The sequence below is a fragment of the Cervus canadensis genome, chromosome 24 (genome assembly GCF_019320065.1).
Source record: "Cervus canadensis isolate Bull #8, Minnesota chromosome 24, ASM1932006v1, whole genome shotgun sequence".
Lineage (NCBI taxonomy): Eukaryota > Metazoa > Chordata > Mammalia > Artiodactyla > Cervidae > Cervus > Cervus canadensis.
In genome coordinates this window covers 14,072,491-14,088,316 of record NC_057409.1, presented here as the reverse complement: position 1 = coordinate 14,088,316, position 15,826 = coordinate 14,072,491, and the positions used below count along the sequence as shown (strand labels likewise).

At 44.2% G+C, this 15,826-nt stretch overlaps 1 protein-coding gene across 1 annotated transcript in view; it reads right to left on the bottom strand.

Moving 5' to 3' along the window:
* Positions 1 to 784: 784 nt before the first annotated feature.
* Positions 785 to 15,826, bottom strand: part of KPNA6 (karyopherin subunit alpha 6) — a 52,511-nt gene continuing 37,469 nt past the window's right edge. The window contains exons 5-14 of the mRNA XM_043445177.1: positions 15,191 to 15,285; positions 14,078 to 14,209; positions 13,022 to 13,110; positions 12,104 to 12,203; positions 11,622 to 11,785; positions 11,375 to 11,453; positions 9,515 to 9,640; positions 9,072 to 9,199; positions 7,900 to 8,078; positions 785 to 5,911 (exon numbers count right to left, since the gene is read on the bottom strand). Coding sequence (XP_043301112.1) covers positions 5,724 to 5,911; positions 7,900 to 8,078; positions 9,072 to 9,199; positions 9,515 to 9,640; positions 11,375 to 11,453; positions 11,622 to 11,785; positions 12,104 to 12,203; positions 13,022 to 13,110; positions 14,078 to 14,209; positions 15,191 to 15,285 — 1,280 coding nt within the window. The 3' untranslated portion in view covers positions 785 to 5,723. The remainder of the gene's footprint in view (positions 5,912 to 7,899; positions 8,079 to 9,071; positions 9,200 to 9,514; positions 9,641 to 11,374; positions 11,454 to 11,621; positions 11,786 to 12,103; positions 12,204 to 13,021; positions 13,111 to 14,077; positions 14,210 to 15,190; positions 15,286 to 15,826) is intronic.

The window sequence follows — 15,826 nt, the reverse complement described above, 5'->3', positions numbered from 1 at the left end:
CTAGTTGCAGCATGCACTGGCTTCACTTGTTGCCAAGCACGGGCTCTAGAGCACAGTCTCAGTAATTGGGCACATGGACTCTCTATTTGTGGCCTGCTGGCTTAGTTGCCCTACAGCATGTGGGATCTTAGTTCCTGGACCAGGGATCAAATCTGCATTGGAAGGCAGATTCTTTACCAGTGGACCACTAGGGAAGTGCCAGGTATTTTTAAATACAGCTGCATCTTTTAATGTTGGCAATGAATTAAAAGGTAAAATGTACTCAAGCCAACCAAAACCCTCCTTTTGAGTTGTATCAACTTTTTGGCTGCTAGTCTAATTACTACATTAGGAATTGATGTAAACCAAAGTGAGTAGTTTGTGAACTACTTTGGGCTCAGTGGGCTGTGAAGTAGTGATGAAATGATGTGAAAATCTTATAGAAACTCTAGAAAATGCAAACTAAACCATCATGAGACAGAACTCACATCAGTGGTTGCTGAACTTTAGACAGAAAGGAGAGATTCCCAAGGGGCATGTGGTGGTAGGTATGTTCACTATCTTGATTGTGGTGATGGTTTCATGGATGTAGATTTATCAACACTTAACAAATTGTTCATTTTAAATATGTGCCATTTACTGTATGTCAGTTATATTTCAATAAAGCTGATTTCAAAAATACTTTGTAGCAGAAGCAGGCTGTTACAATTCTTAATTCCACTTGTTAGGCCACAAATTGAAACATCTTCACTTCATTGACTTCCAAGAAATCCAGTCTAGGATCACTCCAAAGAACACGGTTTAGAACTTTGCAACAGGTTTTTATTTTTGCTTTATATCTATTACAGTGTTTGAAACCTAAAGAAATACATTTTCTCTTCAAATTTGGATGTGTATATAAATATCATTTGTCTGGACTCAGCACACTCAATGCCATGGTTTCTTGGCCTATATCTGCTCTGAAATCATCAAGCTTTGTCTGTTTACCCAGGGGCCCTGAGAACATGGAAAACAATAGCTAGAGTTTATAGTTCTTAAAAGCAAAATAAATTTGGAGAGATAAACCAGTGAGGAAACAGGTTTGATTCACCTTCCAAGGGTCTGTAGCTGGGAACCCAAGATGTTTTTGAGGGACATCTGCTCTGTCTTGGGTAACTGGGACCTCACACCTTATTTGCTTCCTTAGTGGTCCAACCAAAAGCAGTTCCCACAAAAACTGGCTGAAAGAGCCAATACCCAACTCCAGGGCTTGAGGATTCTCACCATGGCACTTTTCTCTTCCCAAACCCAGAGGCTGAACATCTGACCTCGGTAGGGATGCAGGGCTTGAGTTTAGCAGAGGGGTTCAGGTATGTGCTAATGTGCACAAGCAGCAGTCAGGCTGGCCCAGAAGTAGTAAGGTGGGCCCAAACACACTACACAAACCTTCTTCCTGGGGTGTTCTAGGTCCAAAATCTAATGGTGCTGCTTCTCACTCATAGCCAGGTTTGCTTCTGAACATAGCCCAGGCCTGATGCAAAATGCCCTCTCAGAGGAAAACTAACAGCTTTCATTTACAGACTTACTTGGTTTGTACTGACCTCAAAATTCTTCCCTTACCATGGTCTTCATCTGGGGGTGGGGCTAGGGAACAGTCAAGGGATGACTGAATCCTTTATGAAGGCCTTGGCCAAAGAACAGCTATTGCCTACCACATCGATCCCTGCAGGGCCCAATTCTCAGCTTGCTGGCTTAACAAAAAAATACAAAAGTTAAGACAGAAAAAATACTGGACAAGATTGGTCTAAAATGTGCAATCCTAAAACAGCTGTGGAAGAAACCTACTCTGAGCAGTTTCTCAAGTCTCACATGTACTTGTTTCTAGGATAGTCCTACCTGGAAGATGTTGCTAGCCTTTCCTATGGTTGTGAGCCTTTCCTATGGTTCGTGCCCTGAGCCTTGCACCCCTCCCCAGCCTGCCAAGGAGGCCCCCAGCCAGCACCCTGTGGGTCCCTGTAGTGCCTGCAGAGACCTGCAGAATCTGGCTCCCTGCCTTCAACTGAGAATCCAGAACCAAAGCCCAAATGATGTATCTACTGAGGAATATTCAAGATGAAGGACACCAAACTGAGTGAGTCTTGGGGAGGAGAGACGTGGCCTGAACAAATGAGCTGAGAGGCCTTCAAAGAAGCGGGTGTGTGGCAGGAGGAAGTACTGATAGGCATTCATCTCCTTCCCTTCTATTTTGCTAGAAACAGATAAGTCTATTATAGAGTGTAGGGGGAAGGCAGGCAGACATGAGAAAATGGACGTCCAGTTTATTCTGCTAGAGTTTTCAGATTAAACTGGTCTGGCTTGAGGGAAATGGAAAGTCAGTGCCTGAGAGCCTTTTGCTCTTCCCTAAGCATGGTAGCAGCTATAATCTGTGTAGTTCAGCTTTAAAAAACAGGGCTGTTGGAAAGTCTTCCAAGGGAAAAGAGAATGGGAGTAGATCTAGGGGTTCTAGGTAAAGGGGAACACAAAGGGTCCCTGAAAGCTGAAGTCTTCTACATCTGTTCCGTGGAAGGGTCCTTTGTACTCACTGCCTGAAGTAACCAGGCTGGCCAGGTGAGGATGGAACCTGTGTAGTTCTAACAAGGTTGCAGCCAATACCAAGGCCAGCCAGCCACTGGGGATAGCTCAGTCTTCTAAGACCAGAGGTCCTGTTAATACTAGTGAACATGGGTGGGTGTGGGATGTCCAGAAGGGCTGGCAAAAACGAATAGCTGTTCAAAACAGTACTTGAACACTTTAGCTAAAACGGTTCCTTGTCCCCTTAATCCACACCTGAACATCACCAACCCACCAGAGATCTTAAAATGCAAATAACCGTGTGCCAAAACATTAACCTTTCAAATACACATCTTCTCAGGCTATTCCCTACAGCAGGCTGTAACATCCATTCAGAAATCTGTCAGAAAGCTCTGCCTTCACCTGGGCCAGGGTCTGCAGTCCAGATGGGGGCTGTCCACGAAGAGCAGCTGTCAAGCCTGGGCTATAAAGAAACAATATTTTGCTTCCCAAGATGAACAAAGGAGAGGGGGACACAAAAGATGATGTTACCGTCTCTGGGGGCTGCAAGAACTTCACCTGTTAACTGAAAGGGGAGGTCAGAGGAATATAACGGGAAAACATAGTCTGAGGAAGACACTAAACAAAGGAAAGCTTCTAGAGGCCATGTTTATCTGATGAGAAATATGTCCTCCTATGCCCTGGGAGACACTTCAGCCTTTGGAGTCCTTGGAGAAAGCAGCCTTCAAGCAGTAACTGATAATCAGAAGAGTCTTCTATTTAGTACATGGCCAAGATCTGAAGCAAAAGTAGGAACAGTTGGGGAAGGCAGGATGTGTACGTCTCACACAGACGTGTAAGAATTTGGCCCCAATGTCAGGGACTTAACTATTGCTAGAGATACAAGAAGTAGTTCTTACTCAAATGCTCTGGCTGTTGGACAAGGTCAAGGGGTGGGGGGTGACTTTCTTTTGAACTGTAGGAGTAATGGAGTCAGCAGGCCAAGTGAAAAGGGTCCTGCCCCTTGCCTACCAGGGAGAGTGGGGCTTGGTAATTATCATGCCCAAACTGAAAGTAGCATCTGACTCACTCAGGTGGTATGGCACTGGTATCACTTTTCAATGATAACCACTAATCAACAACCATTTTTCTCAGAAAATGCCTCTGGAGTTGGATCTCAATACTTGAAAAAGAGGACAGATTCAAAACCAGTGGGCAAAAGGACCTGAACCTTTTATCTGTAAGCAGAGTGACACGGATTTCACCTGAGCCAGAGGTGGGATATGCAGGAATGGGAGCAAGAATGGCACTGTTTCTGGGGAAGGGAAAAATACAGCTTGGACCAGGGCATCTCTAACTGATCTCTGTGGAGAAACAGTGACAGGGCAGTGTGTGCCTTCAGCTCCACCACTGGCCTACACTTAGCCAACAACTTCCTCCACTCACCCCATCAGCTGGGCTTTACTTCATTACTATATAATCCATTGACACACACAGGCAAGCCAGTGAGGCACTGCAGTAGCTCTACTCAAAGGGAAAAGGCAAGGCATTGGGATTCTAAGTGTCACAGGAAGGGCAATATCCAAACCATGTACAGGGTTCCCAATCCAGGAAGATATCAGTCACTCTCAAAAAAGTCCTGAGGCTGCTGTATTTCTGTAGTAAGAAAGGCAGCCACCTGTGATAACTTACGTGGACAAGGGCATTTGAGACTGAATCTGAGGAGGCAGACTGCTGTCTTGGTTTCCTGATGCGAGCAGGATGTTCAGCAGTAAGGACTAGAGTGGTAGACTTCACCAGGCCCTGGAGCCCTTGCTCCCTTTAGCTACTGGGACAATCAGACCAGGTTGACCTGCGATATAAAGGCTCCAGAGCTAAGGGTTTGTCCAGGTGGTGGCCCGGAACCCAAGCAGAGAGACGGATCAAGGTCAGGCTTCCTGAGCAAAAGAGCTTCCATATCTCTTTTTGGTCTTCCTCACGGTATCCTACTTACAGAAGTTAGAGACAGTTCTTCCTCTTGAGACCAATTAAGATTGACCTACCTAATATATAGCATATAAAAAAATACAGAACTTTTTGACATTCTCTCCTTTGGAAGTAAAATATACATGATCCATCTATGGAAGAGGAAGAAGAAGGAGAAGAAAGGCCAAAGGCAAGGACCCCCTGGCCATCCCAATACATGACACTCTCACTCCAACCTCCTCTGCAGCTTACGGGTCACCGGAGCAAGGACTTTCTCCTCAGGGGAAAGCAAGGACCACAGCCCTCTGTCGCGTGCTTAGGAGAAAATACAGCTACCTCAGAGGTTCATTTCAACTCTGAGGGGAATTTTCAAGTAAACAAATGAAGTCAGGTCGCACCACTGGAAGGTGGGTAGGAAACATGGGATCAGTAGCGACACATGGGAAGCCCTGTCTGAAGGCCTGTGCTCCTCCTCGCTCACTCCCACTGGTGTACATGCCCCAGGAGAGTGAAGGGGATCTCCCAAACTAAAGAGGTCTGGGCAAGGGGTCAGAGGGAGGGAGGGGCCTTTTGTCTCATGGTGACCTCCCCCTCAGTCTCTAGTCCCAGACAATGCTGGCAGCCGGGTTTCCTAATACCAGGAACTCATGGCTCTGGGAAAGAGCAATCTTAATACAAGAAAAAATGTGCAAAAGAAAAAATTAAATAACTCAATCCAAGCATACAAGATTAATATTCTGTCAGAGCAAGAACACTTTGTTTTGGATTTCTCCCCTCCCTTCCCACCCCCCCACCTCTGGAATATTCCATCTGCTCAAGTACCCAAGATAAGAGTTACACAGATCAGGGCAGAGGACTGGGAAGGATGAAGGAAGATAATAGGGAAGGAAGTCACCACTAAAGAAGAAAAAAATAAAAATAAAAAGGTGCAAAATTGGTTACCTCAGTCCTCCTTTGTCTACCCCTGGGCTCCTGGGTTAAAGACATATGTGCAGCCAAAATATAGTGTAAGGAAGAAAAACCCAACACGTCCCCTTCTTGTCACAAAACCCAAACGTGAGCCTCAGATGGTTCTGTCCAGAGGGTGCTCCCTCCAGGGAAGGGGTCGGAGCAGGTCAAGAGCACAGTTTCCAGGGCAGCAGAGGTGTGTGGTGGCTGACGGTGGGGGGGCTGGTTTCCCGCCCACCAGAGGGCTGCTTTTCCGCTGGTTGGTGGTGCTTCCCATCCCCTCCCCTCCCTGGAGGCAGACATTATAGCTGGAAGCCCTCCATGGGGGCCTCAGGCTGCTGGAAGATGAACTGCTGTTGCGTCTCATCCACTTGGGGAGCCAGGCTGCTATCATCATCTTCTACGCCAAAGTAGTGCTCAATGAGGTCGAAGGCCTTCTGGTAGATCTCCTGGTTCTCATGGCTCTGGAGGAACTCAATTTTATCCAAGCCTATGGTGGCAAGAAGGAAGCAGGGAGAAGAATGAACTTGGAGTGTTTTACTATGGGTCCACAAAACGAAACATGAATGTATTTTTCCTTCCCTGAGGTATATTAGCATTTATAAACACAAGTAATGTGATCAGGTCTCTCTTTGATCTGAAAGAGGAGAGCTGTGATCTTTACTTAAAATTACATAACCCCAAAGGAAAACAACTAAAATGTCAGTTATTAATCGGTGGTTTAACCTGGGCGAATTGTTAACCATTTCGAATCTCTTGGAGATGAGCAGTGAGTCAATCCAGTACCCCTAACAGAACTTGCCAAGGAAACCATAAACAAAACAAAAAGATAACCTGTAGAATGGAAGAAAATATTTGCAACTGATGCAACTGACAAGGGCTTAATTTCTAAAACATATTAACAGCTCACATAGCTTAATAAGAACAAAAAACCCAACCCAATCAAAAAATGAGCAGAAGACTTTCATAGATATTGCTCCAAAGACACATAGGTGGCCAAGAGGCACATGAATAAGATGCTCAACATCACTAATTATTAGGGAAATGGAAATCAAAACTATAATGAGGGTATCACTTCACACCAGTCAGAACGGCCATCATCAAAAAGTCTACAAGGGAATTCCCTGGAAATCCAATGGTTAGGACTGAGCGGTTTCACTACCAGGGCCTTGAGTTCAGTCCCTGGTCAGGGAACTAAAATCCCGCAAGCCAAAAGGTATGACAAATAGAAAACCAAAAACAAACCAAAAGTCTACAAATGATAAATGCTGGAGAGGGTGTGGAGAAAAGGGAACCCTCCTGTACTGTTGGTGGGAATGTAAACTGGTGTAGCCACCATGGAGGTTCCTTGAAAAACTAAAAATAGACCTACCATATGATTCAGTGATCCCACTCCTGGGCATATATCTGAAGAAAACTACTTTGAAAAGATATATACACCCCAATGTTCATAGCAGCACTATTTACTATAGCCAAGACATGGAAGCAACCCGAGTGTCCATCAACAGATGAATGGGTCAAGAAGACGTTGTGTACGTTTACAATGGAAAATTACTCAGCCATAAGTAAGAATAAAATAATGCCATTTGCAGCAACATGGATGGACCCAGACATAATCATACTAAGTAAAGTAAATCAGACAAAGACAATTATCATATGATATCATATATGGGGATGAACAATAGAAGTGAACTTATTTATAAAACAAAAAGAGACTCACAGACATAGAACACAAACTTATGGCTAACAAAGGGGGAAAGGCGGAGAGGGATAATTGTGAGTGTAGGCTTAGCAGATATGGTCAACAAAGGGGGAAAAGTGGAGAGGGATAATCTTGAGTTTGGGATTAGCAGATACAAACTGTGTGTGTGTGTGTGCGCGCGTGCGTGAGTGTGAGTTGCTCAGTTGCATCCCACTCTTTAACACACTCCTCTGTCCACAGAATTTTCCAGGCAAGAATACTGGAGTGGGTTGCCATTTCCTCCTCCAGGGGCTCTTTATGATCCAGGGACCAAACCCACATCTCTTGTGGTGGCAGGAGGATTCTTTACCACTGTGCCACCTGGGAAGCCTTAGACACAAACTACTATTAACAAAATAGATGAACAACAAGGACCTCCTGCACAGCACAGAGAACTTACCTAATATCTTGTAATAACCGTGTTTATAATGGAAAAACAAAAGAAAGGAACTTGCTAGAAACTCAGCTGAAAACCTGTCTTCCAGCTCCTTATCCTATTATCAATTCTGGAGCTTTGTTTTTGCATCTGTATCATAACCTACTTACCGGATACAGCCTATCAGAAAGAGAACAGATCTCTTGCTCCTCAGAAGTAATGGAACTTGTGGGACAAAACTTTGCATTCAATGGTGACCACAAACTCTCACATACATATACTACTTCAGAGGTTCTGAACTAGAACTTATGGTTCTGAATTCTACTTATGGCAGACATTAGTTTGTGGGGAGGGCACATACCATAGGCTTCCTCGATGAGGCCACAGTAGGGATTGACCCCTGAGCCACTGCGCTTGCCCTCTTGCTCTCCAAGCCGAAGGATATTCTCCAGTCCATTGAGGGCCACTTGCACGATCTTTGAATCCATCACAGTCAGCAAGTCGCACAGGGGTTTGATGCAGCCCAGGGAGACCAGGTACCTGAAGGGCGGAGACCAGGTAAGTTCTAAATCAAGAGAAGAAAAGGGGGGTGCCAGACTGGTATTCCGGGGTCCCTGGGTCTCCTTCACACACATCAGTGCTCTCAGCAATTCACTCTGCCTGAGCCCTCATAAACACGCAGGCTTTATCTGTCTCTTCACCCCCTCAATACTACTGGTTTAGTTCATTTCCATGTAGAAGGCTGCCACAGATTCCTCCTCCTGGTCTCTAACGTGTTCCTTGAGCAGTACTATCTACTCTGAAACATTATTTCCCTGCTTAAAATTTTCACAGTCCAAGCTCTACTCTCAATACAATCAGGCTCCTAAGCTTTTTTAGCTTCATCTCACATTATTCCCTTCCAAGAATACTACATTCCAGTCAAACATGTAAAGGTCTCTAGGTTTCTGATTTTTGTACTTTTACTTATGCTTTTTCCTGTCCAAAATGCCATTTACAATCCTGTATCCTCAAAAGCTTAATTAACTCAATGGCTATCCTTTTCTCCTAAGGTTTTATAATATGCTGAATATACTCCCCCTTCCTAAGCTAAAAGCTGAAGGCAAGGCACTTCTTTAATTCCCACCACTCCAACTCAAGTTCATAATGGAAAGCAGAATCAAAGAGCATCTTCACACAAAATAGCTTTCCTATTTACTTATTTCCTATTTACCCAAGTATCACTGTCAAAAATGATTTCCTAAGGAAACTGCTCTGAATGAGCCATTGCATGGTTCTCTTTCATTTGTATGAGTAATTGTGAATTATATAGGTTTAAATTCTCTTGTGGGTAGAAAGAGGCAGAGGAGAGATGAATGTGTGTGTCTTAAGTGTCCATTCTCTAGGAGGGAAAAGAGGCTACACTCTATCAGCTTATCAGTTAAACCCTATGAACAGGGCAGACCTATCCCAGCAAAGGCAATTTAGAGATCATATGTAACATAAGCTGAGAGGTAGAGTACACATATCACTCAATGCGAAGGACTGTGGTACCTGATTTGTTCAGGGGTTCCTCCTGATGTGGCATTGGTGATGGCCCAGGCTGCCTCTTTCCTTGTACGGAACTCTGCTTTCTGAAGGATTTCGATCAATACAGGGAAGATGTTTGCATCTATGACAGCCTGAGAAGAATTGGGGGTTCGGGGGTGGCATATGGGGGAAAAAAGTCACTTCAAGGAGAATAAGCAAATCTAGAACACAAATCAGTTAAGGTTTAGACACATTCCCCTTCCTCAAAGTTCTCCTTTGTCCTTCCCATATACATAAGGTGGTGCAGAAGAACCTGGCTTCTGCTCCACAGAATCTCTGACCAATAGCATACATTGATCCCAATTTCAAAAGAGAAATTTTTTCGTCTAGAAGGCAATATCCCACAAAGTCTCATGATCCCAGGCCTTTCTACCACTGCTGCTCAACCTCCCAAGTGCTTGTTCTACCTGTATCTGAGCCCTGTTGCCAGCAGTGATGTTTGAAATGGTCCAACAAGCTTCCTTTCGGATTGACTCCTTGGAGCTGCTCAGGAGGTGGAGGAGGCAAGGGAGGGCTGAACAGTTAAGAATGACCTAGAACATCAAAAGTATAGGCAACAAAAGACAAATTAAGATAAACTGGACTTAATCAAAATTTAAAACTTTTGTGCACTGAAAGACATCTTTCAATAGAGTGAATTACACAAGTCACAGAATGGGATAAAGTATATTCAAATCATATATCTGATAAAGATGAATATCCAGAATTAAAATGGGCAAAGGATGTAAATAAACATTTCTCCAAAGAAAATAGGGAGGGGGCCATAAAGCACATGAAAAGATGCCAGACACCATTAATCATTAGGGAAATGCAAATCAAAACCTCAGTGAGATACAACTTCATACTTCTTAGGATAGTTATTCTGTTTTTCTGGCTGAGCTGGGTCTTCACTGTGACGTGCAGGCTTAGTTGCCCCACAGCATGTGGGATCTTAGTTCCCCAACCAGGGATCGAACCCGAGTCCCCTGCATTAGAAGGCGGGTTCTTAACCCCCAGACCCCAGGGAAGTCTCTAGGATAGCTATTCTTAAAAAATCCAGGCAATATAATTGTTGGTAAAGATGTGGAGAAATTGGAACCTGGTACATATCTGGTGGGAATGTAAAATGGTATAGCCATTGTGCTAAACAGTATGGTGGTTCCTCAAAAGTTTTAAACATAAAATTACCCCATGACCCAGTAATTCCACCTTTAGGTATATATCCCAAAGAACTGAAAACAGGGACTCAAACAGAGATTTGTATTCCAATGTTCGATGCAACATTCACACTAGCCAAAAGGTGAAAGCAACCCAAATGTCTATCAACAGATGAATGAATAAACCAAATGTGGCACATGTGTACCAAGGAATATTATTCAGCCACCGAAAGGAATGAAGGTGTGACATACTAAAATATGTTTGAAAACATGCTAAGTAAAATAAGTTGAAACAAAAGAACAAATATATATGGTTTGGCTTATGTGAGGTTTCTAGAGAAGTCAAACTCCCAAGAGACAGAAAGTAATGTGGTAGTTACCCGGGGATGAGGGGAGAGGGAAATGGGAAGTTATTTAAAGAGCACAGTTTCAGTTCCGAATGATGCAAAAGTTGTGGAGATGGATGGTCATGATGGTTAAATAACAATGTGAATGCACTTAATGGCACTGAACTATACTTAAAAACAGGATATTTTAAGTTATGAATACTTGTTTACAAGGCGTGCTCACACACACACAATAAGAATGATCTAAAAATGAGTGTGGGCTTGAGTGAGATTGCTCACCTCATTTTGATATTTATTAAGAATCCCACAGAATTATGCAGACTACTGAAGATTCAAAGATTAACCAGCTCTGCAGCTGTGTCTAGAGAAAGCTTGCACACTGCACCCTCTATGGAGGCATTACTAACAGAGGACTGACATGAAGTTAACCACGGGATCCTAGAGGTTTAGTTAGGAAGCAGGGGTGAGGGTCCATAGATTTTAGTGTTTCAAAGGTACCGTAACAGAAAAGCTGTTAACAATTACTTTACAATGTCCCAGGTAGTAAGTCAAGTTATTCCATTTAGTTTTTGTTTAATAGCACACAATGGATAATGACTTGCTTCCAATTTATATAAAAAATGAAGGCAACCAAATTACCCATAAATCATACAGAAAGTGGCAGAGTTGGAATTTTTCCTTCAAGTCTATGCTTTCTCTCCTAGATCACACTGCCTCCCACCAGGACTACAGTCTACGGAAGGAAAGGATTTTGTCCACAGACAGCTCTCCTCCTTCTCCTTACCTGGGTCTGGATGTCATCCCCGGTGACGATGTTACCCACAGCTCTCAGAGCAGGAGAAGCCACTTTGTTATCGTTGTGCCTACAGAGGAGGGCGATCTGGTCAGTAAAGGGCCAGCACCAAGCTTTCAGCTCTGCTGACCACCAAGGCCTGTAGCACTCATGGGTCCAGACCTTTGCACAGGGCAGCAGACTGCCAACTGCAGTTCTCAGCTTGGAATCTGTACCCTTTCTAGCTGGGATCACTCACATGAGGAGCTCGACCAATCTCCGGCAGACTCCAGAGTCTATGACTGCCTGGATCTTCTCATTGGGGCCATCAGATAGATAAGAGAGAGCCCAGCAAGCATCTGCCAGCAAGTCTGAGTCGCTGCTGAAGAGTAGGCGAGACAGCACGGGCAAACACGGGGAGACCTATTGGAAGAAGAGAGAGAGGGATTCAGAGGGGGACAGAGTTACATCAGCTCTACCATTAAGCCTAACATGTCCAAGCCCTCCTCTACTGAGTAAATCTAAGACCCAGAGATTTCTACTACATTAAGCCATCAGGCCCACATTTTCACTTTACCACCCCGGCACAGGAGATCACCTACTTCACTGATGACTGCCTCTTTCAGTTTCCCATGGATTGAGACTCCAAGTGTTCCCCAAAGACTTGAAAACTCCCATGTCAAAATTCCTCCATATGAAGGAACCTGCTGTTACTCAGGAACTGGTAAGAAGCTCTCTTACCTTTGCAAACTCTGGGGGTGGGTTCTTCCCTCGGCAGAGGTTTGACAGGGCCCAGACCGCGTTCCGGGTCATTGTCAGTCGTGTGGACTTGGTAAGGAGTCTGAAGGAGACAGAAAAGCCAGATCTTGAGCAATGATGCCCTTTGCATAGAGCTGTTGTCTATGAACCCCAGGAGCACACCCAACCAGACCCCTATGACTCTAGCTGCCTCACTGTCTTTTCCTACCCATAATTTAAGCGAGTTAGTTTGGTCCAGGAGGCCAACCTACATCTTCATAGGGGATTAGGACCATCTGTGGTTGGTAAGCCCATGGCGAATAAGCACAGAGAGCTGGACCTTGAATAAGCATGCTAAATGAAGTTTTAGTGTGAGGGCTTTAGCTGTGCAGTATGGATTGACTTTCTGTGACAGGCCCACAAAAGAGTTCTAATAGTAGCTCACGAGGTTGTGACTTCTGAAGAAAAACTCCTCCCTCTGCTTTGGTTTAGATGTAGCTCTACTTTAAGGGCATGGAGGAAGGGATGGGAGCATCCATATGACCCTGCATGGGGTCTTAGATCTGTGGTTTACAACAGAGCTCTCCAATGTACCTATGCATAAACCCATAGAAAATCAATGCATTTTGCAGAGAAAGTTAGGTTTTTCCAGATGGGCTACTCCTTCCTCTCTCCTCTGGCTCAGCAGTGAGCCAAGTATGACCAACAGGAGATTCTACAGTGCTGTGAAGCGAGAAGTACAAGACACAGACCAGCAGCACAATCTTCTTACTCTCAAAAGATAACCTTTCACTCTGTCAGTCAGAATGCACTTCTAGCATTTTTGGATTTACTCATCAACTTGAGGTAAACTGTCCCCCAAAGATCTGCTACATGGCTGCCCTACAGATGCCCCAGGTGCAGATGACAGTAATTACTCACGTTAACAAAGGATTGAGGATGGAACAGTTCAAGACGTAATCTCGGCAAACGGAGCTGTCTCCAGCTATGTTTCCCAGTGCCCAGACTGCCTAAAAAAGGGAGGATGGAACTGTCACCCACAGAACCTACTGGCTTCTGTGAGTACTTTATACTCACAACTACAGAGTGACACACAGCAGTAACCAGGACGAACATGCCATCACGGTCTGAAACACACCAAATAAGCTCAGGTACCCTCCTTGTTGACATCCTTATTGAGTACTTGCTCTATGAGGACTTTTCCTCTGAGAATTCCTGGGTTTGTGGGGGGGGGGAAAGCAGGCTGCCACTGTATTGCAACCAGAGAAGCCAAACCAAAACCTCCTTATCCTCACCTCCTCATCTCCCATAAAAGGAGAAAACGATGGGAAACTTGCATTCTTGTAGCCTTATAGGACCAACACTATATGTATTAATAGAGGAAAAATCCCCAGGATCACTCCACTTCTAGTCAACCAGTAAAACTCCAGCGGAAGAAATGGAAGCAGGGTTTTTATGATCCGCAGATGTTAAGAAATGGTTACTGTGGTGTCTTTATCCCAACACCACCTCTGACACCCAACATGTGGAGTTTTCTTCTACATCAGTTCTCTCTGGGCATGTCACCTTCCCGGTACAGTGAGTGTTTACCAACCCAGAAGTTCAAGACTTTTTTATAACCCAAAATTTACCCCCTCTAACATCCCTAGGGAGGTTGGGGAGGAGGGGTGGGAAGAGTGGGGGTGGGATGGGAAGAGTTGGGGTGGGGTGGGGCTGAAAGTTCCTATTCTCTAATCCCTAATTTGGTCTTTCTGATGACTAGCCCTCCCTTCCTGAAGCTATCTAGGGCCCCACCCTGAGTCATCTTATTAGCACACACTCAGGTGCTCTTTAGGGATAACAGAAAAAAATCACTAAGAAAATCCCAAGGTTTTTAGGAGCTCTTTGCTCTTAACCTCTTAACTGGGGATAAAGACAAAATACATTTTTTATTATACCACTGACATCATCAAGAATTAAGTCAAATTTGGGTATTACCTGTTCCTGTACATCCTCAAAGTCCGAGTTAAGCAGCTCTATAAAAATGGGGACGGCCCCTGCTTCAATGACAATTTTGGTCTGCTGAGAGGTTCCAGAGGCAATGTTTGTTAGAGCCCAGGCAGCTTCAAACTGAAAGTGAGATTAAAGCCATGACTGAGAGGTCATTCCAGACAGAGCAGCCTTGCCTACCAGCTGGTTTAGGACAGTTAAGTCTCCTGCCCCTGACTTGGAGAAAAAAAAAAAAAACAACAAAACCACCACACAAGCCTTTCCCTCTTCTCCTTTAAATGAAAGGAAGAATTACTGGCAGTGACATAATAGGAAGACAGAACTAGGCTTCCATGGTCCCAGGTCTAGTCCTGCACTATTACAGCCCCCTTGAGTCCCTGGGCAAGCCAGGCTTTATTTTTGTTTTTCCTAGAGGAAGAGAGGCTGAAAAAGTTAGGAGAAGGAGAAAGAATGAAAGAAGACTCATGAAGAATAGTGAAACCTGGGAGCAACACCAAATCTTTACTACTCCCCCACCACCTCAGTTGGTGGTGGTGTTGAGTCATTAAGTCGTGTCTGACTTTTTTGCAACCCCATAGACTGAAGCCTGCCAGGATCCTCTGTCCATGGGATTTCCCAGGCAGTAAGACTGGAGTGGGTTGTGGTAAGCCATGTTTTATTTCCTGAACTTCACTTTATTCATTTCTGAAACCAGGATAAAAGTGAGATGGGTCTCTCAAGGATCCTTTCAGCCAAGTTTTAATAAGTTCTAGCAGAGTGGCTCATTACTCATTTGTGAGCAGAGAGACCCAGAGAAGCAAGGTGCTTCACTCCAGAATTAGAAATGGACTAGAATGTTTTATGTATGTATATGTATATATACATACATATATATATATTCTATATTACAACCTCTGAATAATAAATCTGTCATATTCTGCTACCTTTCCTTTGAGACTGTTTTAGGGAAGAATTTGTGGCTCTCTTACTTGAGGCCAAGCCCTCTGAGGTAACAGCATCTCCTTAAATGTTTCATCTTCAGAGATGTGTCTGCAGAAGCATGCCATAGCAATTTCTTGGCAAAAGGGCGTTCATCTGCTACCTCACCACCCCAGGCCTCACCTGTAATGTACAATTCTCATTTCTCTTCAGAAACTCCACAAACCGATCCACCACTCCTGGAGTGTTGATAACTTCGTCTATTGGAGGACTGGGCTCTGGGAGAGGGACAAAGGAAAGAGGAGAAGTCAGAAGGGCTGGCTGATGCATTCACTGGGGTCAGTCCACCATCCTTCCTAAATACTCCTGACCATCCTTATAAACACTCCCAAGCTTCCTTCTGGTGAGGTAGTTTTAACAACAGCAGGTCATTTTTGAACTATATCAAATAGCTGAGAATCAAAAGAGTAAAGCCAATCCCAATTTAAGTATGCTCACCTTTGGCTTTCTAAATCTAAGCAAGTAAATAACCTTACTTACCTAAGCAAGCAAGAAAGTCAGGGAGAGATGACCAAAGTAGGTGCAACACTAGTCTAAACACTTCCCTTCTAAGATCAGCATTCTTTTCTTGGGAGGAAGAAAAGTCCTCCCAAGTCAAAGGACAAAAGTCCTTGGGAGAAAAGAAAATATTTTCCCCATCATACGTCAAATTTTTACTGAGCAAAAAAATGTGTTCCAGACGTGGTTCTGGGTACCAAGAATACAACAGTGAACAAAACCAAAAGTCTCTGTCCTCATAGAGCTTATATCCTAGTGAGA